At 57.3% G+C, this 23,358-nt stretch overlaps 2 protein-coding genes across 21 annotated transcripts in view; one reads left to right on the plus strand and one right to left on the minus strand.

Annotated features, from left to right (window-relative positions):
* Positions 1–212: 212 nt before the first annotated feature.
* On the minus strand, positions 213–10,053 carry UBALD1 (UBA like domain containing 1). 3 transcript variants are annotated; one of them, XM_054533382.1, is made up of 3 exons: positions 8,318–10,053; positions 4,325–4,387; positions 213–3,814 (listed from the first exon to the last, which is right to left on the minus strand). In XM_054533382.1, coding segments are annotated over exons 1-3 (369 nt in total). In that variant the 5' UTR covers positions 8,623–10,053; the 3' UTR covers positions 213–3,813. The 3 variants fall into 3 exon arrangements, with proteins under 3 accessions (XP_054389357.1, XP_054389356.1, XP_002826127.2); XM_054533381.2 differs by lacking the exon at positions 8,318–10,053 and adding an exon at positions 4,817–8,189; XM_002826081.5 differs by having other exon boundaries at positions 427–3,814; positions 8,503–10,053.
* An 8,608-nt stretch (positions 10,054–18,661) lies between these two features.
* MGRN1 (mahogunin ring finger 1) overlaps positions 18,662–23,358 on the plus strand; it is a 63,944-nt gene continuing 59,247 nt past the window's right edge. For all 18 annotated transcript variants that reach the window (XM_024233515.3, XM_024233519.3, XM_024233517.3 and 15 more), the window contains exon 1: positions 18,662–18,926. In XM_024233515.3, the coding sequence (XP_024089283.1) occupies positions 18,839–18,926 (88 nt within the window). In that variant the 5' untranslated portion in view covers positions 18,662–18,838. The remainder of the gene's footprint in view (positions 18,927–23,358) is intronic.

The raw sequence follows: 23,358 nt of genomic DNA on the forward strand, positions 1-23,358 counted from the left end.
GCGCGATCTCTGCTCACTGCAACGTCCACCTCCTGGGTTCAGGCGATTCTCCTGCCTCAGCCTCCCGAGTAGCTGGGACTACAGGCATGTGCCACCATGCCCGGCTAATTTTTTGTATTTTAGTAGAGATGGCGGTTTCACCATGTTGGCCAGGATGGTCTCGATCTCTTGACCTTGTGATCCCCCCGCTGCAGCCTCCCAAAGTGCTGGGATTACAGCTGTGAGCCACCGTGCCCAGCCTGTTTTATTTTCAGTAACAGCCTTGAGGTATAATTGACACACCAGAACGTTCACCTTTCTAAAGCATGCCATTGAGTGGTTTTTGGTACAGTCACAGATCAATCACCATCATCTACCCAGGGAGCTTCCACAATTGTACGTCAGGGCCTCGTCCCAGAGAGTCCGATGGCATGAGGCCGAGGAACCTGTGGTTTGCCGGGTTTATTTTACCTGTTGTGCAGCCAGGTATGAGAACCACAGAACTAGCACAGAGGCACTCCACTGGGGCCATGGTGGCCTGTAGGAGACATGAGCACTGGCTGCAAACACTTCTGATTGTCCTAATAAGGGGGCTGCCCTTGGATTCAGTGGGGAGGGCTCAGGGATACTGCTCAGCACCACTGCAGGACAATGACACAGCCCTCAACATCAACAGTGACCATGCTAAAAAAGCCAGCCCTGCAGGAACCTCAAGTCTCTCCCGTCCTTAATGTGACCACTTGAGACCCCCAGGCCCAGCCCACAGTGGCCCCAGAAACAGAAATGAGGGTGGTGGGACAGTTTCCCCGGTATTAGTGACGATGTAGGGACGAAGCGTAGGGACACTTCCTAAACTTTGATGTCTATCTGGAACCAGGGGCTCCTGTTAGATCAGTTTCTGATTCAGGGAGTCTGGGCTGCAGCCTCACTCTAACAAGCTCCTGGCTGATGCTGGGGTCAGAACCGTGCCTTGAATAGTGAGGGTGTGGTTCACTACAGGCCGCCCCAGGGCTCATGGTGTTTAATAAATGGAACTCCCCGCGGGGCGCGGTGGCTCACTCCTGTAATCTCAGCACTTTGGGAGGCCAAGGCAGGTGGATCACCTGAGGTCAGGAGTTCAAAACCAGCCTGGCCAACATGGTAAAACCCCGTGTCTACTAAAAATACAAAAACTAGCCAGGCGTGGTGGAGGGTGCCTGTAGTCCCACCTACCCGGGAAGCTGAGCCAATAGAATCACTTGAACCTGGGGGGCAGAGGTTGCAGTGAGCTGAGATGGCACCACTTCACTCCAGCCTGGGTGACTGAGCAAGACTCCGTCTCAAAAAACAAAAACAAAAACACAGCATTCCCGAGCCTCACACTGTGCAGAGTCCCGGACAGCGCTGCCTCATGCGTGGCGGACACGTGCAGCTACCTCAGCATGTGAGAGGTGGGAGAGTCCAGGGGCACTCACCCCACACTGCAGATTACCCCAAAACACTTCTCTCTGCAAAGCATTTTTCCCACCACTGGAAGGCGGCTATGGCAGTTTCCTGAGAATTTTTTTCCATATCAAAGAATGGAGGAGCTGCAAAGTAAAGACTCAGGAGGCCAGATATGTCCTCCCCTCTCCTCCTGCCACGTTCTCTCCCTCCCCTGCTACCCAGGCACCCCAGGCGGATGCAGGGGGCTGGCTGGCCAGGGCCACCCGTCCTGTGGGCTCCGAGAGGCTATTACAAAGGCAGATTCCTGGGAGGACCCATTCCTGGGAAGCAAGTGCGGCTTGAACGGAGGTCACAGCAGCCAGTCGCCAGTGCCAAGCAGCCAGTGAGCAGCTGTCCCAGGTGGGCTCTGTCAACACAGCCTCTGCAGGTTCCAACCGGGAGATGAAGCCAGGCACTGGTGTGGCAAGAGCACCGAGGCACGCTTCCTGAGAGGAACAGTCACATCCCTGGGAGCCAGGAAGGGTCAATGGGGAGTGTCGGACGCCAGGGGAGCACGGGACTTTCAGAAAAAGATGCTCTTCCACCCAGGCGGCAGGGCCTCCGCCAGGGGCTGGTGCTATCTTAGACGGAGTGGGTGTTGCCCGTGAGGAGCTGTGAGCTGGTCCCGTGGGGGTGTTGCAGAGGCCCCAGTCTCCCTTCTGCCCCAAGTCCAAGCCCACTCTTAGGGGGCTGTGAGGCTGAGGGTGCATTCACACAAAGCTGCTCCAGCTCATCCCAGGCAGCCTCGGGTTGCCAGTCTCCTAAGTGACCCAACATCTGTGCCCCCTTTGCTGGCAGCACTCCGCCCCATCCTTGTCCCCTGCCTCGTCCTCTGCCCTTGCAAGCTTCCCTGGCTCTGTCTGCCCTCTGCCCAGAGGCCCTGCCCTTACCCAGTGTGTGCTGGAGGCCGGGCTCAGAGGGTCCAGCCTGTGCCCAGCCACTGGAGCCGTGACCGAGAAAAGTCCTGAGATGAAACCCAAGACAACAGAAGGCAGGTGTGAGCCCTGCGAGCTTGTAACTGGGCGCCAGGATCTGTCCAGCCAAGCAGGGGCAGGGGTGGGCCGACAGGATGGGGACCCAGGCCAGGAACTAACTTCACAGGAAAAGCCTTGGGTGGGCAGAAAGACTCCAGAGCACGCTGTGGCTGACAAGGGCAACAGGCAGCAGTGTGGAGCTGGGGAGCTGGGGGTGGCCCTGTCTTCTGGGCGGCGGCCCCCAGAGCTAGCTGGCAGCAAGCCTTGTATACAAGGTAAGACCACAGAGCCTGGCAGTGGTTTGGAATTTGTTCTTCTCTTTTGTTAAAAGGGGGAAAGGAAGTGGATGCGGGTACCCCCAGGTGCAGGGGAGGCATGCAGGCAGCCCCAGCAGGCAGGCGCTAGGAGGCGGTGGGAAGAGTCCTGGAGTTTCCCACAATCCTTTTCTCTGCAAGGAACAGCAACGCTGGCTGACGAGGGGGTGGGGACGAGGCAGGGCCCTGGGGAGGGGGCGGTGGGCAGGGGGCTGGGGGCTCACTCTAACATGCAAAGTCCAGCTGCCCCAGGAACTAGGTTGCTTCTGAAGAGCGACACACGTAGAAATACACAGACACGGCCACGCGCACACATGCGGAGAGGCTCTGCATTCCCTAGGGTGGGGGTCGAGGCCTGCTGGCCCCCAAGGAGCTCCAAGCCAGGGATCAGCGATGTCTCCGCCAGGGTGGTCCTCCACGGCACCCCTGGGCTGGGCGGGGCAGGTACGTCTTCCAAGGAAGGCTGCGTGGTCTCTGAAGTTCTGTCCGCCAGGCACCCAGGCCGCTCTGAACCACTCCATGTGCCCGGGCCGCTGGGGCCATGACCTTGCATGTGGGCAGCTGCGTGTTCTGGCACCAGACATGTCCCTGCCTGGCTAGAGTCCGCGCTCTCCCCTCCAGGGCTCCGGGGAACAAGGGGTGCAGACAGAGAAGGGGTGAAGGGGGCCCGCAGAGACGTCCTCTCCCCCGCCCCACGGGGTCCTGGCCTCCGGGAGGGGGGAGGGGCCTCCCTTATCTCTCTGCCTCCATGGCAGGGTGGGCCCTGGGTTCTGAGGTGGCCTGTGGGGGGGCCAGGGGTGGCCAGTCTGAAGCCGGAGAAGGGGGTGCTGGAGTCCACAGGGGCGGCTGTGGCTGGTGGTGCTGTGGGCCACCCGGGGGCGAGGCCGCCGTGGGCCAGCTGGAGGCCGCAGAGCTGCTGGTGGCGGCATGGGGGAAGTGTGGCGGGGGTGACGTGGCTGTCGCGGCCATCGGGCTGCCGCTGCCACCGCTGTGGAAGCTCTCGGAGGCCTTGAGACGGGAGAACATGGTGAGAGCGTCGGGGAAGTTGGGGGGTGTAGCAGGGGTATTGGCAGGGGTGCACATCTGTGAGGGGAAAAGAGGAGAGATGGGGTGAGCACCCTTTCCTGGAGGGGCCCCCACTGCCTCCCAAGGGGAGATGTGTGGCTGGCCCATTCTCGGAAGGCTCTGTGTCCCTTCCCCAGCTCCCCAAGCCTGTCCGCCGCCCAGGGGTTCCCAGAGGAGAAGCCTTGAGATGAACTGACCCAGCCTCACTCTCAGGAGCCCACGGTGCCTGGAGCCACGAGGCTTTCCCAGCCCAACCCCTTCCATCGGCCACAGCATCCCCAGGGGCTGTAGGGTAAGGAGCTTCATTGCCCCAGAGGCCAGCGCCCCCCAGGTCTCAGGGGGAGCTGGCACAGGCAAGATTAAGTGCAGGACCCACGGAGCCGGGACTCCTGCTGACCTATCTCCAAAGAGGTCGAGCCCCGCCTGCACCAGCACCCTCGTACACCTGGGCCAGGGGCTGCTTATACACTGAACTAGCTCAGCCTCCTTCCACCCAATCCAGAACTGGGGACTCCAGGGGACACTTACCATCTGGTGGTGGTGGTGGCTGTAGGGGATGTTGGTCTCCTGGAAAAAGGCGCTGAGGGCTGTCTGCAGGAAGAAAGGCCCCTGCTCACCCTCCAGGCCCCCGCCGGCCCTGCCGCTGCCCTTGTTCCCAGGCTCCTCTGAGGCTGGGGATGACCCTGGCTGGACCACTGAGTGGGAGGGGTGAGTCGCGGTGCTGAAGCTCAGTGGCTTGCCTGTCACCCCCAACCCTCACTGCTGTCCAAGGAGGAGCCACGGAACCTTGGGCAGTTGGGGTGGGCGGAGAAGACCCTTCCCCTGCTGCTCGCCACCTGCCTCAGTGCCTAAGGCCTGCAGAGCCCTCCCCCTGCACCAGCTGGCACCAGCACCATGACTGGGGGAGGGCGGGCAGTACACTCACCCCATCCTGGGGGAAAGGCGGCATGGCCTCAGGTAGCCCAACCAGACCTCCCCACCCTGCCCCGTTTCAGGAGATTCTAGCCTGGCTATTACCACCTCGACAGGTAGCAAGTCTCTGCTCTTCTCTAAGCCTCGGTCTCCTCATCTGCAAAGCAAAAGCATCTTGAAGGAGTCTGAGCCTGGTGGTGGGGATCCCCTGCTGCCCCACCCAGCTCTGCTTCTGGCTGATCAAGGGGGCCACTGTTTGGGCCTTGGTTTCTCCATCTGTACCACAAAGAGGTTGGACTAGGTAGCTCCTGGGTCCCCTCCCTTGCAACAGTGACCTCCTAAGATCACCAGATTCCAACAAGCAGGGCCTGGCACCAAGGAGACAAGCCTGGACTTTAGGCTCACTCGCTTACCCACCCGAGCCTCCCTCGAACAGTGCCCGGGAAGTGGAGCAGAAAGACGGCCCTAGGACCAAAGCCACCACAGGTTTACGACAGCTCCCAGCACAGCTCCCCAGCCACCCGCCCTTGGCTGGCACCACGCTAGGCACGCGATGCTCCACCGTCTCCCTCCACACCCGGGCCACATGCCACACTGAGTACAGTGTGGGCACACAGCAGGGCTCCATCCCAGTGGGGCCATGGACTGTCATCATTAACCCCACAAGCAGGGACTGCTGTCTCACAGGCAGGGAAATGAAGGTAGGAAGTGACTTGCTCAGGGTCAGCTGGTCGGCAGAAGACAGAGATGGGGGCGCTCAGAAAGGCCAGGACAGGTGGGGGAGACAGAGCGAGCCCGGAGCCCTTTCCTGTGTGTGTCAGCTCAGCAGGATCCGGAGGTCCTTGGTGACTGGGGACTGAGGAGCCCCAGAGGGAGGCGCTGGTATTTGCTATGTCCTGGCTGAGGCCCTGCAGGGGTGGGGAGGCCCATCCCAGGAAACGGAGGCTGCTCTTGCGCAAGGGCCAGTGAGGGAGCCCCACAAGTATGTGAGGGGTCCTCAGGGCCCTGCCAAGTCCCAGGCCCAGACTTGGAGCTTCAAGCCGCTGAGGTGCCCCTACCGCCACCCCTCAGGCCCACTCCCCTAATGCCAGCTTGACTTCCTGGCCCTCCCAGGCCCAGCAGACCCAGAAATCCAGCCTGGCTCCTGGGGCCTGCCCGCGGTCGGGGGGTATGGGTGGGAGGCTATTTAAATTTTTTTTTTTTTTTTTTTTGAGACGGAGTCTCGCTCTATCACCAGGCTGGAGTGCAGTGGCATGATCTGGGCTCACTGCAACCTTTGCCTCCTAGTTCAAGCGATTCTCCTGCCTCAGCCTCACGAGTAGCTGGGACTACAGGCATGTGCCACCACACCTGGCTAATTTTTGTGTTTTTAGTAGAGATGGGGTTTCACCATGTTGGCCAGGATGGTCTTGATCTCTTGACCTCACGATCCGCCCGCCTTGGCCTCCCAAAGTGCTGGGATTACAGGCATGAGCCACCGTGCCCGGCAAAAAATATTTTTTAAATAAATGAATTATGTGAGGAATTTCCTGCAGGAGACACCCTATCTGGGTGTCCCGAAACAGGGGTATGGGAGCTCAGGCATGGGGGCCGATCTTTAAGCACCTTCCCAGACCCCAAGACCGTCTGTCAGCAGCAGCTGTGCCCCAAAGCCCAGGCTCACTGTGTAAATCCCAACCCCAGGAGCCCCAGGCCACACCAGACCCCCTCTGCAGGCCGCTGTGAGCGTTCTCCATTGAGAAACATCTGCCCCACTAGACATCGGCCCCTCCCCCTGCAGCCTCCTGCCCCCATTAGCACCTGAATTGCAGCAAATGTGACCCAGAAACACCGCCTGGTGGATGCAGCCAGCGGGTGGAGCGTGGAGGGGGATGGGGTGGCCATGTGAACCCCTCACTCAGCCCCATTCCAAGGCCTCAAGTCCTGTCACCTTCCTCCAGCCTCCCTGGCGGCCCCCACTTTACAGATGGCACAACTGAGACTCGGGAGTGGAGGGCACACGGCTCCTCCCACGGGGCCCCTGGGAGCCACCGGAGGCCCCAGATGCTCCTGCCCCTCTGGGAACAGTCTTTCCCCAGACATTGCACTCTTCAAAGCTGCATTTTCAATTAACTGTGCCACTGAGAGATGTGGCCTGGGTGCCAGCTGGGTGCCAGGTTTTGAGGGCTGGGCTGAGTCCTGCAGGCAGGGCCGGCTTCCCACCGGACACCTACCTGCCCAGCCCCAGGCAGGGAGGGAACCCTGCGTGCAGATGTGGGACTGCCATGAATGTGGTTTTGCAAGTTTTGCCACATCCAGCCCTTGACACAAACAGGGCTGATGAGGGCTGTGGAGAGCAGGAGGGGAGCAGGGAGCTTCCTCCGGGTGGGGCTGCCTCGGGGCAGTGAGCTGGCCAACAGAAGCTGACTCATGCCCCCCAACCCCACCATACAGATGTGGAAACTAAGGCCAGAGGGACAGAGCAGCCTCCCACGTCCTGGGGTGAACACCACACAGGATCAGTGGCCTCCGCGACGGCTGGTAGAAGGGAAGTAGGCAAGGAGAGAGGAATGGACTTATCTGGATGGGATGGCCACTGCCATCCCAGACTGTCCCAAGCTTGGGACATTCTGATCCCCCTCCAGTCCCCAGGAAGCGGAGCCCCAGAGTCCTCTGGCTTCTAGTCCCTCCTGCAGGCCCTGGGATGGCTCCTCATGGAGAAACCAGGTTCCCAGTCCCCAGCTAGGCACAGATGGTACCGGGATGGCTGAGGCCATGACCCTACCCCTGTGAGGGGCACAGCTCAAAGGGCTCTGGCCTCACCCCCAGATACCAACAACCATGGGGTTAATCCTGGGGTCGGTGAATTCGGGAAGGCCAGGTAGCCTCTGGGCAGCACAAGCCAGGAGCACTACTGTCCTGTGGGTTAGGAGAGGCCCGGGGGAGTGGGTGCCAGACTGGGGCAGCATCACCTCCTACCCAGCTAGCCTGAAAGCTGGTGAACCGTGTGCACCCTCCCCAGTGCACCGGCAAAGGGACATGCCCCTGCCAGCCCCAGGAGAGCACCTAGTCGTGCACACGGAGTCCCCAAGCACACCTCTGAAGGGGATACACGCTCATCCCTGTGGTGTAGTGTAGGGCTCCGACACGCCACCCCTACACTCCAGGCCGTGTACACACATCACGCCGTGCCAGGCACGGGCGGCATCTGCACACCCGCCACATGTGTACGCGTTGATCACACACCAAACGCACCGGGGGGCTGCGCGTTCACACGCGCGCCAACGTGCCCGCAGGTCCACCACCTCCCCGGTGCTCGGCCGACGCCGTGGCGCGGTGCGTGCGTAAACACAAATGCACATGGACGTGTGCGCACGCCGCCGGCCGCCCACCAGGCACGCGGACCCTCGGACCACTCGCCCGGAGCGGCTCCGCCCTCCGGCCCAGCTCTGCCGAGGCCTGGGGCGTCCTCCTTCCGGCCGCCCGCCCGACTGTCCGTCCGCACCGCGGCGCCGCCCTGCCCTCGGCCGTTACCCGGACAAAAGGGGTGGGGGTGGTCCCCGTCTCGATCCCGGGGGACTCGGGGCCCCGCGGGGGCGGCGCATCCCCGACCGGTGGCCCGGTTCCCACCTCCGCCCGCCGCGAGCCCTCGGGATCCGGACGCCGGGCACCGCCGTCGGGAAAGCGGGTTGGGTCTGCGGCCCGGAGGGGGCGCACAGCCGGCACGCGTCCACGCCGTCCGCCCCCGCCCCGCGGCCACGCGGGACACACTCCGCCCGTGGCCCCGGCCCTCGCCCGGCTCCGGCGCCGCGCACCTCGAACTGCCAGTGGGCCGCCTGCAGCAGTTGCTTCGCCTGGTCGGCCGCGCAGCCTGCCGTCAGCACGAACTGGTTGATCATGACCTGGTGCTTGAGCTCGTCCATGTTCACGGACATGGCGCCGCCGCGCTGCCCGCTCCGGCCTCCCTCCGCCGCCCGCGCCTCCGCCTCACGCGTCCACCATTAGCGAGCCGGCTCCGGCTAATACAAATATTTACTGTGCGGCTCTGACTCACCGCGCCTCGCCTCGCTCCGCCGGCGCCGCGGCATGCTGGGATATGTAGTCCCCACGCTGCGCCGGGCGCCCCGGGGGAGCGGGGCCGGCACCCCAGGGGACGCGAAGCCCGGGAAGGGGCGTGTCTGAGCACTGAGCGCCCGCTGTGCGGATGTCCGGGCTGTAACCCGAGCCGGGCGCGTCCACGTCGCCCTCGTTGCTCTCGGTGGCACCCGTGCCCCTGCTCTGGCACGGATGGGGGTCTGCTGGCGGGGGCCATGTCTGTGCATGGGCGCAAATGCCTGACCATAGGATCTTGGCCAAGGCCTGGGGACCGTGTCTGAACAGTGAGCGCCTTCTGTGTGTGGATGCCCGCGCCGTGACCAGGGTTGGGGGAGTCCACCTCGCCCTCGTTGCTCTAGGTGGCACCCGGTCCCTGCTCTGGCACGGATGGAGGTCCGCAGCCGGGGGCCTCAGATCTGTGCATAGGCGTCTTTGCCAAGGCCCAGGAACGGTGTCTGAAAACTGAGTGCCTACTGTGTGCAGGCGCCTGAGCCGGGACCAGAGCCAGTCACGTCCACGTCGCCCTCGTTGCTCTCGGTGGCACCCACGCCCCTGCTCTGGCGGGAATTAGGACCCCAGAGGCCGGGGCCACAGATCTGTGCATGGGCGCAAACGCCAGGCCACAGACGTCTTTGCCATGCCCCGGGGACTGTGACTGAACGTTAAGCGCCTACTGTGCGCAGCTGTCCAGACCTTGACCAGAGCCAGGCACGTCCATGTCGCCCTCAGTGCTCTCGGTGGCATCCGTGCCCCTGCTCTGGCACGAATTGGGGTCCCAAGGTGGGGCATACAGATCTGTGCATGGGCGCAAACGCCGGGCCACAGGCGTCTTTGCTAAGACCTAGGGACCCTGAACCCCTCTGTGTTTGGCATTGCTCTGTGTTAAATAGTAGGCACACCCTTAAGAGAGGGGTCTCTAGGAATTTTGGCCCAAATCGGCTGGTCTAGGCTGAAAGGCCTGGCACACTGTAGGCGCCGACAAATACTCGTTCAGTGAATGAATGAATGAGCCACTTAAAAGCTCCGCTGCGGGTCACCGCCTGTAGCTAGCCTCCTAGCTCTCCTCACTCAATCTCTCATCGCCCACTCGTGGCGTGGGTCCTTCCTAGCCTGGCTCTGGGCTAGGCTCTGGGCCTGCCCCACTGTAGCCCCATGACCCTCTGGACGGCGCCTGGGACAGGCTGGAGGGCCAGCAGCCCCTGGTGCTTCGGGGTCCCCCTCCCAGCAGTTCTCCCGCTTTCCCACGCAAAATCTCGTGCTCTTTGCCGGAAATCTCGGCCCTCAGCGGGCGGGCGCCAGGGCCCGGCAGAGCCAGTTCCGGAGCGGGCTCCAAACTCCCATTCCCAGAATGCGTCGGTTTATTTGCATCGTTTGGTCTCGGTGACGTCAGCTGAGTGAGGTCGTGCCTCGACCAATGGATAGCCTCTGGGTGTTAGGACCTGGCCATATAAGGTAAACAAAGCTGGTCGCCCAATGAAGAGGCGGCGGGGGCGGGCGCTGGGCCGGGGAGGCCGGGGGCGGAGCCGGGGGCGGGGCGACCAGGCGGTGTTTACAGACCGGCACATGGCGCTTCCGGTTGACGTTGCTGACAGCTAGTGAGGATTTAGCCGGCTTCGAGCGCCCGGGGGCGGTGAGGCGCGATCACAGCAGCTCTCGGTGACCTTGGTCCGGCTCCTTGCGCCCCCTGGCCCCAGCCTCCTTCGTTGAGACACTATTTGTTGAGTCTTTCCTCTGTTCGTGACCCTGACCTAGCCTGGGGCGACAGAAGAGCAATAGCCGGGTGGGGGCTGTGAGGACGGCTGGGGTCGGGATCGAATTTCGGAAACCCGGAGGACGAGTGTAGCCTTGCAAGATGGAAAATGCCCTCCCGCGCTGGCGTGGTGGCCTGTAATCCCAGCTACTCGGGGCCGAGGAGGGAGGATTGCCTAGGTCCAGGACTTGGAGAACACGCCTCTACAGAGATTTAAATTTTAAGAAAATTAGCTGGTTTCGGGTCGGGCGCAGTGGCTAACGCCTGTAATCCCAGCACTTTGGGAGGCCGAGGCTGGCGGATCACCTGAGGTCAGGAATTCGAGACCAGCCTGACCAACACGGCGAAACCCCTTCTCTACTAAAAATACAAACACTAGCCGGGCGTGGTGGCAGTCGCCTGTATTCCCAGCTACTCCAGAAGCTGAGGCAGGAGAATCGCTTGAACCCGGAAGGCGGAGGTTGCAGTGAGCCGCGATCGCGCCACTGCCCTCCAGCCTGGGCCACAGAGCAAGACTCTGTCTCAAAAAAAAAAACAAACAAACAAAACAACAACAACAAAAAAACAGAATTAGCTGGGTTCCATGGCTCACACCTGTAAGTAATCTCAACACTTTCGGAGGTCGAGATGGGCGGATCACTTAAGTCCAGGAGTTTGCGACCAGTCTGAGCAACATAGTGAGACCCTCGTCTCTACAAAAAATAAAAAATAAAAAAAAATTGGCCGGGCACGGTGGCTCACGCCTGTAATCCTAGCGCTTTGGGAGGCCGAGGCAGGCGGATCTCTTGAGGTTAGGAGTTTCAGACCAGCCTGGTCAACATGGTCAAACCATCTCTACTAAAAATACAAAAATTAGCCGGACATGGTGGCGCACGCCTGTAGTCCCAGCTACTGGGGAGGCTGAGGCAGAATTGCTTGAACTCAGGAGGTGGAGGTTGCAGTGAGCTGAGATAGCGCCATTGCATTCCAGCCTGGGGGACAGAGCAAGACCTTCTCAAAAAAAAAAAAAAAAAAAAAAAAAAAAATTCTGGAGTCCCAGCTACAGATTGAGGTAGGAGGATTGCTTGAGCCTGGGAAGTCAGAGGCTGCAGTGAGCCGTGATTGTGCCTGGGGGACAGAGCAAGACCCTGTCGCCAAAAAATAAAAAATGCCCTAGGGAGGCCGGCACTGGCCCTGCGGGTGAGTTAGGGGATACTGAAGTGTTTAAACATCTGGTCCCTTGTACACGTTGGGATCACTGTGGCTGTGGCTGTGCTGGGATCAGATGGTGGTGGAGAGCTCCGGTCTGAACTAGGCGATGTGCTTGATGTGTCTGGTTCCAGGGGAGTCTGCCCTGCCTTTGGAATTGGATGGAATGGAGGGAACTGCCTCAAGCTGCGGCTCCTACCCGGGCCCGTCAAGCCTGACCAAGGACTCTCTCATTGGGTGGTGAGAGGAGGACAGTAGGGGAACTAGTGGACTGGACCTGAAATGTCCTGGGGTGGGAGGGTAGGGTGGTGGGGAAGGCTGGGGCACTGAGATAGCGGAGAGGGCTGGGGAGGTAAGGGAGTCAGGGTGCAGTGGAGTTGGTCTCTGAGGGCTGGGGCTGGGAGCCTGGCCTATGGGCAAGGGGCGGACACTGAGTCTTGGCTTTTCCCAGGCAGGCACTTAGCCTTGGCAGAAGCCACCTGACCACGGGAAATACAATTTAAACTTCTTTCCTGCTGCTTGGGGATCACTTAGGGGCCATAGTATTTTGTAAACCCTGATGGTTCCAAGAGATGTTTGCTCTTGCTAAGAGTTGCTCCTTAACCTTTGCAAAGTTAATATGCATGAATTAATATGGGCAAAGTGCTCCATAGGGTAGGCCCACAGTAAAAACCAGCTCTGAATGTGATTCGCGCTGTAATAATTACCACTGGGATGACAACACAGTGTGGTAGAAGGTGGGTAGGTCCAGGAGCTAGACAGACCTGGGTGTCAGGCTTGACTCCGCTGCTTAATGACTTAATGCTTAATGTTGAGCGAGTTACCAGAGCTCTGGGCTTCACTTTCTCGCTGGCGGGGCTGAGTTCTGGCTTTCCTGCTGTGGAAGATGAATGCCTGTAAGGTGCATAGTGCGGGGCCTGGTGCTAGTTGCACAGTTCTAGTGCTCTCACCTCTTTGCCTCCATCTGGACCACTCTGGGAAGCCCTAGCCCTATTTTACAGATAAAACTGGGGCTGGAATCCAGCCTTACCTTCTGACGTTCAGAACCTGTGGAGAAGAGCGGGCACCCATGATGCATTTCTGGCAAGGGAGGAGGGACACTGTCCCGGCAGGGCCCACTGAGGGCTTGCCTTGCATAGAGAGGCAGGAAGTGCCTTCACCCCTCCTTCCACCATCGTCCAGGTACCACTCAGCTGCCTGCCCAGGCTTGCCCAGCTCAGGAGGAGCTGTCTCAGGCCAGAAGGCTGGCAAGAGTTGGGCAGGTGGGGCTGGCAGAGTCAAAGGTCACCCTACTGGTCTCCATGCAACCCCCTCACCCCCATCCCCTAAGCCAGCTTGTTTTTCCAGGGGCAACAGGGAATTAAAAAACAACCTTGTTTTCAGCCAGGATTAGCCTGGTTGGAGAGTGAACTTTGGATTCCTTAGCAGGCTGGGATGGAACCTGACAGCTGAGCCCAGCACCTAGTGGGAGGGAGAGGAGAAGGCATTTCCAGCAGTGCCGTTATGTCACCTGAAGGCCCAAGAGATTCAAGGCTTTGCCAGGCTTCACATGGCCAGTCCATGGGGGGCCCAGGGCCCTGGCCTCCTCCTCCTCACCCCATTCTTTGATTTATTCCACAGATGTGCTTATCAGACACCCACCGGGTGCCTGGCTCTGGGAGCACCAGAATACGTCAGGATCCTGCCCACTCAGGGGCTTGAGAAGTCTAGACTTGAGACTCAGGCACTCAGACCAGGAAGCCACCAGTCGTCTCCAGGGTCTGCCTTTATGTTTCTTTTTTATTTTATTTTATTTTATTTTTGAGACAGGGTCTCACTCTGTCACCCAGGCTGGAGTGCAGTGGCACAATCATGGCTCACTACAGCCTCGACCTCCCGGGCTCAAACGATCCTTCCACCTCAGCCTCCCAAGTAGCTGGGACTACAGATGTGCACCAGCACGCCTGGTTAATGTTTATATTTTTTGTAGAGACAGAGTTTTGCCATGGTGCCCAGGCTGGCCTCGAACTCCTAGGCTCAAGCGATCCACCTGCCTTGGCCTCCCAAAATGTTGAGATTACAGGCGTGAGACACCACACCTGGCCCTGTCTTTACGTTTCAGAGAGCCCAATGCTGGCTGAATGAGAGGCAAGATCTGGCCCTTGCCTTGCTCCTGAGCTCGGATTCTGTCATCTCCCTCTTACTTGATTCTAGTCCTGTGCCGTACTCAGTTCTTTCCCACTACAGAGGTTTTGTATATGCCATCACCCCTACCTAGAACCTGGAGCAGTCTACTCCCTCACACTTTGCCTGGCTGGCTATTAATTGTATTTCAAGTCCTGGTTTAGCAACCAGGCGCGGTGGCTCACGCCTATAATCCCAGCACTTTGGGAGGCCGAGGCGAGTGGATTACCTGAGGTCAGGAGTTCAAGACCAGCTGGCCAACATGGTGAAACCCCATCTCTACTAAAAATACAAAAATTAGCTGAGTGTGCTGGCAGATGCCTGTAGTTCCAGCTACTTGGGAGGCTGAGCCAGGAGAATCGCTTGAACCCAGGGGGCGGAGGTTGCAGTGAGCTGAGATTGCGCCACTGCACTCCAGCTCGGGCAACAGAGTGAGACTGCGTCTCAAACAACAACAACAACAAAAAAAAACAAGTGCTGGCTTAGCTGTCACCTCCTCAAAAAAACCTCTTCCCTGACTCCCCTGCCAATAGTATCAATTGCATCTCAATGTTTTCTGCAGAGCACCCACCACATTTTGGAATTATATACTTGTTAACCTTTCTAGTGTCTATTTCCTCACCTGCCTGCAGCCTCCACATCTAGCTTGTCCTACCATTTGATGCCTGTTTCCTGGTTCATCACCTGTCACATAGTAGCTGCAGGATAAATATTTGTTGAATAAATCAGTGAATTGGCCAGGCACGAGGGCTCACGCCTGTAATCCCAGCACTTTGGAAGGCCAAGGTGGGGGGATTGCCTGAGGTCAGGAGTTAAAGACCAGCCTGGCCAACATGGTGAAACCCTATCTCTACTGAACATACAAAAATTAGTTGTGGGTGCCTGTAATCCCAGCTACTCGGGAGGCTGAGGAAGGAGAACCGCTTGAACCTGAGAGGCGGAAGTTAAACTGAGCCGAGGTCCCACATGATCATGCCACTGCACTCCAGCCTGGGTGATAGAGTGAGACTCTGTCTCCAAACATAAATAAATAAATGAATCGAGGCCGGGCACGGTGGCTCACGCCTGTAATCCCAGCACTTTGGGAGGCCGAGGCAGGGGGATCACTTGAGGTCAGGAGTTCGAGACCAGCCTGACCAACATGGAGAAACCCCGTCTCTACTAAAAATACAAAATTAGCCGGGTGTGGTAGCACATGCCTGTAATCCCAGCTACTAGGGAGGCTGAGGCAGGAGAATCGCTTGAACCTGGGAGGGGGAGGTTGCAGTGAGCCGAGATTGCGCCATTGCACTCCAGCCTGGGCGACAGAGCGAAACTCCATCTCAAAAAAAATAAATAAAATAAATAAAATAAATAAAAATAAATGAATCCACTCAGATGTTGATAATGGATCTTGGACCAAGTTGATAATGGAACTTGGACCAAATCGGGAAGGGCCTGTCTTCCAGTTGGGTGTGGGTAAGCACAGAAAAATACAGCTGAAAGGGCTTTGAGGACACCTTGAGTCCAAAGCTCTGCGGAGAAGAAGAGTTAATGAAACATCCACCTGGTGGAAACGAGTGCTCTGGCCCAGGCTCCACAGGGAGGATGTGCTCTTAGTGTTGTTTTTCAGTGGGAACAGCTGATCCTCAGGACTCTCCCTTCCTCCCCGCAAATGGGGAGGGCAGTCGATTGAATGCAGTGTTGATACACAAATGCACGTACATGTACATGAGCTACGTGATTCAATGGCGAGAAATATAAAATGAGGAGAGATCACAACAGGTGGGGGGTCTTCAGGCCCATTCATCTGGGGGCAAGAGCCTGGCAATCTGGCACGCTGGAGCATGCCTCTGTGGAGGCAGGGATGTGCCCAGGTAAGAGCAGTGGCCTGACTCAATTCCAGCTGTGCCACCCACCTACTGTACAACCTCATTAGGGTACTTCATTTTTCTGAGCCTCACTTTCCTGTTTTGTAAATTGGTAATGGAAATAGAATCTACATCAGATTTTTTTTTTTTGAGATAGAGTCTCGCTCTGTTGCCCAGGTTGGAGTGCAGTGGCGCGATCTCAGCTCACTGCAACCTCCGCCTCCCAGGTTCAAGCAATTCTCCCATCTCAGCCTCCCGAGTAGCTGAGGTTACAGGCACATGCCACCACACCCAGCTAATTTTTATGTTTTTAGTAGACACGGGGTTTTGCCATGTTGGCCAGGCTGGTCTCGAACTCCTGACCTTGAGTGATCTGCCCACCTCGGCCTCCCAAAGTGCTGGGATTCCAGGTGTGAACTATTGCGCCCGGCCAGATAATTGTTTTTTAATTATTATTATTTTTGGAAACAGAGTCTCGCTCTGTCAGCCACACTGGGGTGCAGTGGGGCAATCTTGGCTTGCTGTAACCTCCACCTCCCAGGTTCAAGCGATTCTCCTGCCTCAGCCTCCCAAGTAGCTGGGATTACAGGCACGTGCCACCACACCCAGCTAATTTTTATGTTTTTAGTAGAGATGGGGGTTTTGCCATGTTGGCCAGGCTGGTCTCGAACTCCTGACTTTGGGTGATCCGCCCACCTCGGTCTCCCAAAGTGCTGGGATTCCAGGCGTGAACCATTGTGCCCGGCCAGATAATTGTTTTTTAATTATTATTATTTTTGGAAACAGAGTCTCGCTCTGTCACTCACACTGGAGTGCAGTGGCACAATCTTGGCTCACTGTAACCTCCACCTCCCAGGTTCAAGCGATTCTCCTGCCTCAGCCTCCCCAGTAGCTGGGATTACAGGCGCGCACCACCACGCTCAGCTAATTTTTTGTATTTTTGGTAGAGACAGGGTTTCACCATATTGGCCAGGCTGGTCTTAAACCCTTGACCTCAAGTGATATGCCTGCCTCGGCCTCCCAAAGTGCTGGGATTACAGGCGTGAGCCACAGTGCCTGGCCTGTTTTTTAATATTTTATTTTAAAAAATTTTTATCCTTTTTAGAGGTAGGGTCTCAATCTATCACCCAGGCTGGAGTGCAGTGGCATGATCATGGCTCACTGCAGCCTCGACCTCCCAGGCTCAAGCTATGCTCCCGCCTCCACCTCCAAAGTAGCTGTGACTACAGGGGCGTGCCATCACACCTGGCTAATTTTTACATTTTTGGTAGAGACAGGGTCATGACATGTTGCCAAGTCTGTTCTGGAACTCCTGGGTGCAGGCTGTCTGCCTGCCTCAGCCTCCCAAAGTGTTAGGATTACAGGTATGAGCCACTGCGCCCCGCCAACATCAAAGAATTAGATGAGAGAATATGTGCAGAGCCCTCAGCATGATGCCTGGCACATAACACTCAGTAAGTGTGGATCTTGGTTGTGGGGCAGGGAGATTTAATCAGGCTCCTCCAAGACCTGGACCTGCCTCATAATCACACAAGTCTCTTGGCTGCCCTACTCATTTGGCTTCCCAAGTTCCCCTGACAAGAGGAAGGCTGAGGCCGGGTGCAGTGGCTCATCTGTAATCCCAACACTTTGGGAGGCCAAGGCAGGCGGATCACTTGAGGACAGGAGTTCAACACCAGCCTGGCTAACAGCGGTGAAACCCTGTCTCTACTAAAAATGCAAAAATTGGCTGGGTGTGATGGTGCAAGCCTGTAATCCCAGCTACTGGGGAGGCTGAGGCACGAGAATCGCTTGAACACGGGAGGCAAAGGCTGTAGTGAGCTAAAATTGTGCCACTTCTCTCCAGACTGCGAGACAGAACAATTGAAAAAAAGGAAGACTGGATCCTGGACTGTGGTCTCTGGAAGGGTATAAGAAGCATTTCCATATGGACTGTTGTGAATTGACCGTCGGAGACTCAGTCTGCCCTGCCCTGCCTAGCTGCATTCTTGGTACAGCAGGCTTGACTTGGGAAATCACTCTGCTCAGAATTCCAGTTCCTAAACTGAAAAGTAGGTAAAAAGCGATCTATTTGCAGAGCTGTGTGTGAGTCAAAAGCCAGGGAACACCTTGCACACTGCGAGGTTTTCATTCTGAAAGCGATTCTTCCAATCTTGCCCGCCGCGCCATTTCATGCGGCTCTCTCTCCCCTGTGCCTCAGTTTCCCTGTGTGTAAAATGTGGGAGAGTCTACTGCCTTCCGTGGAGGCTGTGAAATTATGTCTTTAAACTAATTGTTCCGGACGTGGGGCCAAAGTATCGGGATTACAGGTGAGCCACTGCACCCGGCCTCAGCCTTGTCAGGGGGCCGGAGGTTGCTTAACCCCCTGGATCCCAGCTTCCTCATCTGTAAAAGGGGCTGATGCCTCTACAGCCCTCAGAACCACACCTGGTTCAGAAGTCCCCAAATGGTAGTCCTCAAATTCTGGCCAAGGCCAAAGCAGGTGCTTCGCTTCTTCCGTGCACACCCTGCAAGTGGGCTCCGGGAGGCAGGTGCAGCTACACCCTCTGCCGGTCGGGGCGGGAGACAAACTCAGGGGAGTGGGGAGAACCACAGCGACTCAGGGAGCTATTTCAGGGGGGGTAAGTGGAAGGCGCTGGGGCCCCAGGAGAGTCTGTAAGCGAACAGATGAGGAAATGACCAAAGAGTTAATATGTTAGTGCAGCGCTTGGAACGCAGAGGGAAGGACTATTTGCGGCGTGGTTGGTTGGTTCCTTCCCTCTGAATTTAGGTCCATTTGGTTTGTCCCGGAGTGCTTGTCAACACGTCAGAGAGCCTGGGAACGGAGCATCCTGGGAAAGATAGTTCCCAGACGGGCTTCCCGCGCTGCTTCCCGGCGCCTTCGGCAGCGAGAGGACTCCATTTCCCGACGTGCCCCGGGCCCGGGAGGCGGAGGGCCGCCGTGGCGTCGGGCCCCGGGCCGAACCGGGGGTGGGGGTTCGAGGCGCCTCCGCGGCCGTGGACGAGCGTCCGTGCGGCCTGGTCCGGGCCATGTCCGCGTGAGGACCCCGCAGCTGTCGCCGCTCCCGTTCCGGTCCTGGCCCCTGCCCGGCAGCGCCGCGCACCATGGGCTCCATTCTCAGCCGCCGCATCGCGGGGGTGGAGGACATCGACATCCAGGCGAACTCGGCCTATCGCTACCCTCCGAAGTCCGGTGAGCGCCCGGCCCCAGGCGCGGACTGCTAGGCACGCGCTGGAACGCGGGCCCGGCGGGCGCGGGGGCGGGGACTCGGGGCGGGGCGCCCTGCTCGGCCCCCTCTGGTCCTCGTTGCTACCCCGAGCCTTCGCGCGGCCCCGCGGCCCCGACCGCTAGGCGTGGCTGGGGGCCCCGGAGGAGCCTGCCCGAGCCGTACTTTGCGCTGCTACTGCCCGGCTTGGGTGACCTTGGGGCAGTCCCTTCGCCCCGGGCACCTCAGCTCCGTCCTGGTAACACGGGGGAGCTCCTGGGGTAAACCCCGAGGGCGGGGCGGGGTGCTGAGCTCGGGTCCCGGCGCATCGCTCCTGCCTAGAAAGCTCTCATTGTCATCAGATTGACCTCACCGCGGGGGCCGGCTTTCGCTTTCTTTAGTGGCTTGGTGTGAAGGCTGAGCCAGTGGTTTGGGCACTTTCCCTCCCGTCAAGACGGAGGCCCTTGGTGTGTGGGTTGGAGGAGTGGGGCTGGGCCCAAGGAGATGATTATAATTGATCGGGAGGGGCCCGGGTCCTTGCTGAGAGGACCCACCCGATACTCCGGTCTCTGTGTTATGGCTAAGGGACGTAAGCCGCCAAGGAGGAGGTGACTGCCAAGATCTCAGCTGGATGGAAGCATAGTTGGGACCAGGACCGGGTGTGGGGCTCCCACGTAGCTTTGTTCCCCGCTCTCTTTCTGCCTCTATTGATGAGCATGGGTTGACTGAGAGCATCTAGCTCCAAGTCTTACCCTCCATCTCCTTGTGGGGTCATTTGTGGTGGAAAGGAGAGAAGGAAGAGGAGAGAGAACTTGGGCATCGTGGGGACATCTAAGATTGGGTCCTCAGATCCTGGCGTCTCATCTGATCTGATGTCTCAGTCTCCTGGGTGTCTCTGGACACCCACAGGCCAGATTTCTCTGAGTGTGGGCCAGGTCCACAAGAGGGGGAGGACTGCTAGACATGCCAGGGCCTGCCTGGGACCCCCTGGGGCCTGGGAGCCTGCATTTCTAACCCATTCCCCACGTAGGTTTTACGTCCACTCAGGTTTGAAAAACTGCTCTGCCCAGGTTTTGTAAGGTGTGACTAGGTGAGGGCCTGGGGCGACTGGGATGAAGTGAGGAGAACCAGCACAGTTTGGGGGCACTCTGAAGGGGATGGACTCAGAGCTAGGCAGAACGCACTGTTGCCTGCCTGCTGGGGAGAGCACAGCTGTATCCCAGGCCCAGCAGCGGGGCAGCCTGGCCTTTGGGTGGTTCGGCCCTGGGGTTTCCCTGGAGGTTCCGAGGGCTGACGGCCCCGCATCAGATGGAGCAGTTTGCTGTTGTCCTCTTTCATCTCTGATGTTCTTCTAGCCTGTCTCTGGCTGAGTGACCTTGGTCGAGGTTGCTTAACCCCCTGGATCCCAGTTTCCTGATCTGTAAAACGGGGTGATGCTTATACAGCCCTGAGAACCACACCTGGCTCAGAAGTCCCCAAATGGTAGCTGCTACAATTGCTCATAAAGGAAGATAAGTGACTGGCTAATGACCGTAATCATAGTAAGCAGTGGCATGACACAGATATCAAAAAGTTGAGTGGCACTTCCTGTCTCCTGGGACCTGAGCTCACTTGATGTCCGTTCTTCACTTGGGCTGGACAAAATAACATATATGGCATTTACAGCCCACTTTGGGATCCCACTGTGGCTGAAATGTCATTGCTAATCACTCTTGGCCCTCCCTCCCACTGAGCACCCATCACAGAACACTCGAGTCAGCCACTATTGGTTGGTGTTGGCACTCAGGTGAAACCCATCAGCTGCCTGGGTCATGTTGCCAGTGCCAGCAGTGTTCTGGGCCCGTCCAGTCCACAGGTCCTCTGCAGCTATGCTTTTTCCCTTTCTCTTCTCCATCCTTCCCTGGGACCTTGCAGACACTTGTTGTTCTCTTTGTTCATCTCTTCCGGTCCTTGCCTTTGTGCCCCACGGGTTTCCTAGACTCCCCTCCTCTCCTCTCTCCTTAACGAGAACTCCGTAAGGTGGAGGGTGGGAGGCAGGCCTGGCCTCAGCAGCATTTTGGTGTGTTTCCCCAAGGGCAGACTGGGGACCGTGGAGACGTTTGAGATGATTTTAGGGGTTGCCTCCATGGACCATTCAGTCACCCAATGAGAAAACTTTCTTTTCACATCTCTGTCAGTTTTGTTCATTATGTCAAGGAGAAAGAGTCACTGAGTGGTAATATATGCATTTGTAACACCTAACACTGTCCAGTTTTCTTAATGGAACTTTCAGCATGTTCTGCAGCAGTGCTCAGCTTGAATTTAATATTTGCTTTGTTTTCACTATATCTATTTTACTCTTCATAGCTTTATTGAGATGTAGTTCATGTACCACACAACTCATCCATTGTAAACATGATTTGATGATTTTTAGTTTAATTATAGAATTGTGCAGTCGTCTGGCCAGGCGCGGTGGCTCACGCCTGTAATCCCATCACTTTGGGAGGCCACGGCGGGCAGATCACAAGGTCAGGAGATTGAGACCATCCTGGCTAACACAGTGAAACCCCATCTCTACTAACAATACAAAAAAATTTAGCCGGGTGTGATGGCAGGCGTCTGTAGTCCCAGCTACCGGGAGGCTGAGGCAGGACGAATTGCTTGAAGCTGAGAGGCGGAGGCTGCAGTGAGCCGAGATTGCGCCACTGCACTCCAGCCTGGGTGACAGAGCGACACTCCGTCTCAAAAAAAAAGACTGGGTGCGGTGGTTCACGCCTGTAATCCCAGCACTTTGGGAGGCTGAGGCGGGCGGATCACAAGGTCAGGAGAGCAAGACCATCCTGGCTAACACCGTGAAGCCCCATCTCTACCAAAAATACAAAAAATTAGCCGGGTGTGGTGGTGGGCACCTGTAGTCCCAGCTACTCAGGAGGCTGAGGCAGGAGAATGGTGTGAACCCGGGAGGCGGAAGTTGCAGTGAGCCGAGACTGCGCCACTGCACTCCAGCCTAGGTGTCAGAGTGAGACTCCGTCTCAAAAAAAAAAAAAAAAAAAAAAGAATTGTGGCCGGGCGCGGTGGCTCACGCCTGTAATCCCAGCACTTTGGGAGGCTGAGGCGGGCAGATCATGAGGTCAGGAGATCGAGACCATCCTGGCTAACATGGTGAAACCCTGCCTCTACTAAAAATACAAAAAATTAGCCGGGCGTGGTGGCAGGCGCCTGTAGTCCCAGCCACTCGGGAGGCTGAGGCAGGAGAATGGCGTGAACCCGGGACGCGAAGCTTGAAGTGAGCCGAGATCACTCCAGCCTGGGCGATAGAGCGAGACTCCGTCTCAAAAAAAAAAAAAAAAGGAGGGGACATTGAGGCAACAACAACAAAAAAGAGAATTGTGCAGACGTCACCACAATTACAGACATTTCCCCTGTAAAATTTCCTTCCATCTGTTTACAGAGTCCCTACCCCAACCCCCACCCTCAGCCCATCAGTGATCAGCTTTCTTTTTTCTTTGAGATGGAGTGTTGCTCTGTCGCCCAGGCTGCAGTGCAGTGGCATGATCTCGGCTCAGTGCAACCTCCGCCTCCCGGGTTCAAGTGATTCTCCTGTTTCAGCCTCCTGAGTAGCTGGGATTATAGGTGCGTACCACCACGCCCGGCTAATTTTTAAATTTTTAGTACAGATGAGGTTTCACCATATTGGCCAGTCTGGTCTCGAACTCCTGACCTCAGGTGATCTGCCTGCCTTGGCCTCCCAAAGTGCTGGGATTACAGGTGTGAGCCACCATGCCCAGCCTTTTCTGTTTTTTTTGAGACAGAGTCTCGCTCTGTTGCTGTGGAGTGCAGTGGTGCGATCTTGGCTCACTGCAACCTCTGCCTCCTGGTTTCAAGTGATTCTCCTGCCTCAGCCTCCCAAGTAGCTGGGATTATAGGCACTGGCCAGCATGCCAGGCTGATTTTTGTATTTTTAGTAGACACGGGGTTTCACCATGTTGGCAAGGCTGGTCTCGAACTCCTGACCTCAGGTGATCCGCCCACCTTAGCTTCCAAAGTGCTGGGATTACAGGGGTGAGCCACTGCGCCTGGCCTGCTTTCTGTTCGTATATTTGTGTGTGTGTGTGTGTGTGTGTGTGTGTGTGAAAATTGTCTATTTGAGTCTTTTATCCAATTTTCAAAAACTGGATTGTTTATCTTACGGAGTTGTAACAAAGAGTTCTTTATGTATTCTGGATAGGATTCTCCTGTCAGCCATGTGATTTGCAAATATTTTCTCCCAGTCTGGCTTGTCTTTTAATTTTCTTAATGGTGTTTCTTTTGAAGAGCAAAAGTTTTGAATTTTGACGAAGTCTCATTTATTGCTTTTTAAGTGAATACTGCTTTTGGAGTTATGTTTAAGAAATCTTGGGGCCAGGTGCGGTGGCTCATGCCTGTAATCCCAGCACTTTG

The sequence above is a fragment of the Pongo abelii genome, chromosome 18 (genome assembly GCF_028885655.2).
Source record: "Pongo abelii isolate AG06213 chromosome 18, NHGRI_mPonAbe1-v2.0_pri, whole genome shotgun sequence".
NCBI lineage: Eukaryota > Metazoa > Chordata > Mammalia > Primates > Hominidae > Pongo > Pongo abelii.

What these genes read in the sequence shown, in the direction of transcription:
- UBALD1 (XM_054533381.2), bottom strand. Translation starts at nt 4,865, where the DNA reads ATGAGGAGACCGAGGCTTAGAGAAGAGCAGAGACTTGCTACCTGTCGA. An exon ending in GAGACTTGCTACCTGTCGAG is followed by an intron (nt 4,388 to 4,816) that starts GTGGTAATAGCC and finishes TTCTTCCTGCAG; the next exon opens with ACAGCCCTCAGCGCCTTTTT. An exon ending in GCCACCACCACCACCAGATG is followed by an intron (nt 3,815 to 4,324) that starts GTAAGTGTCCCC and finishes TTCCCCTCACAG; the next exon opens with ATGTGCACCCCTGCCAATAC.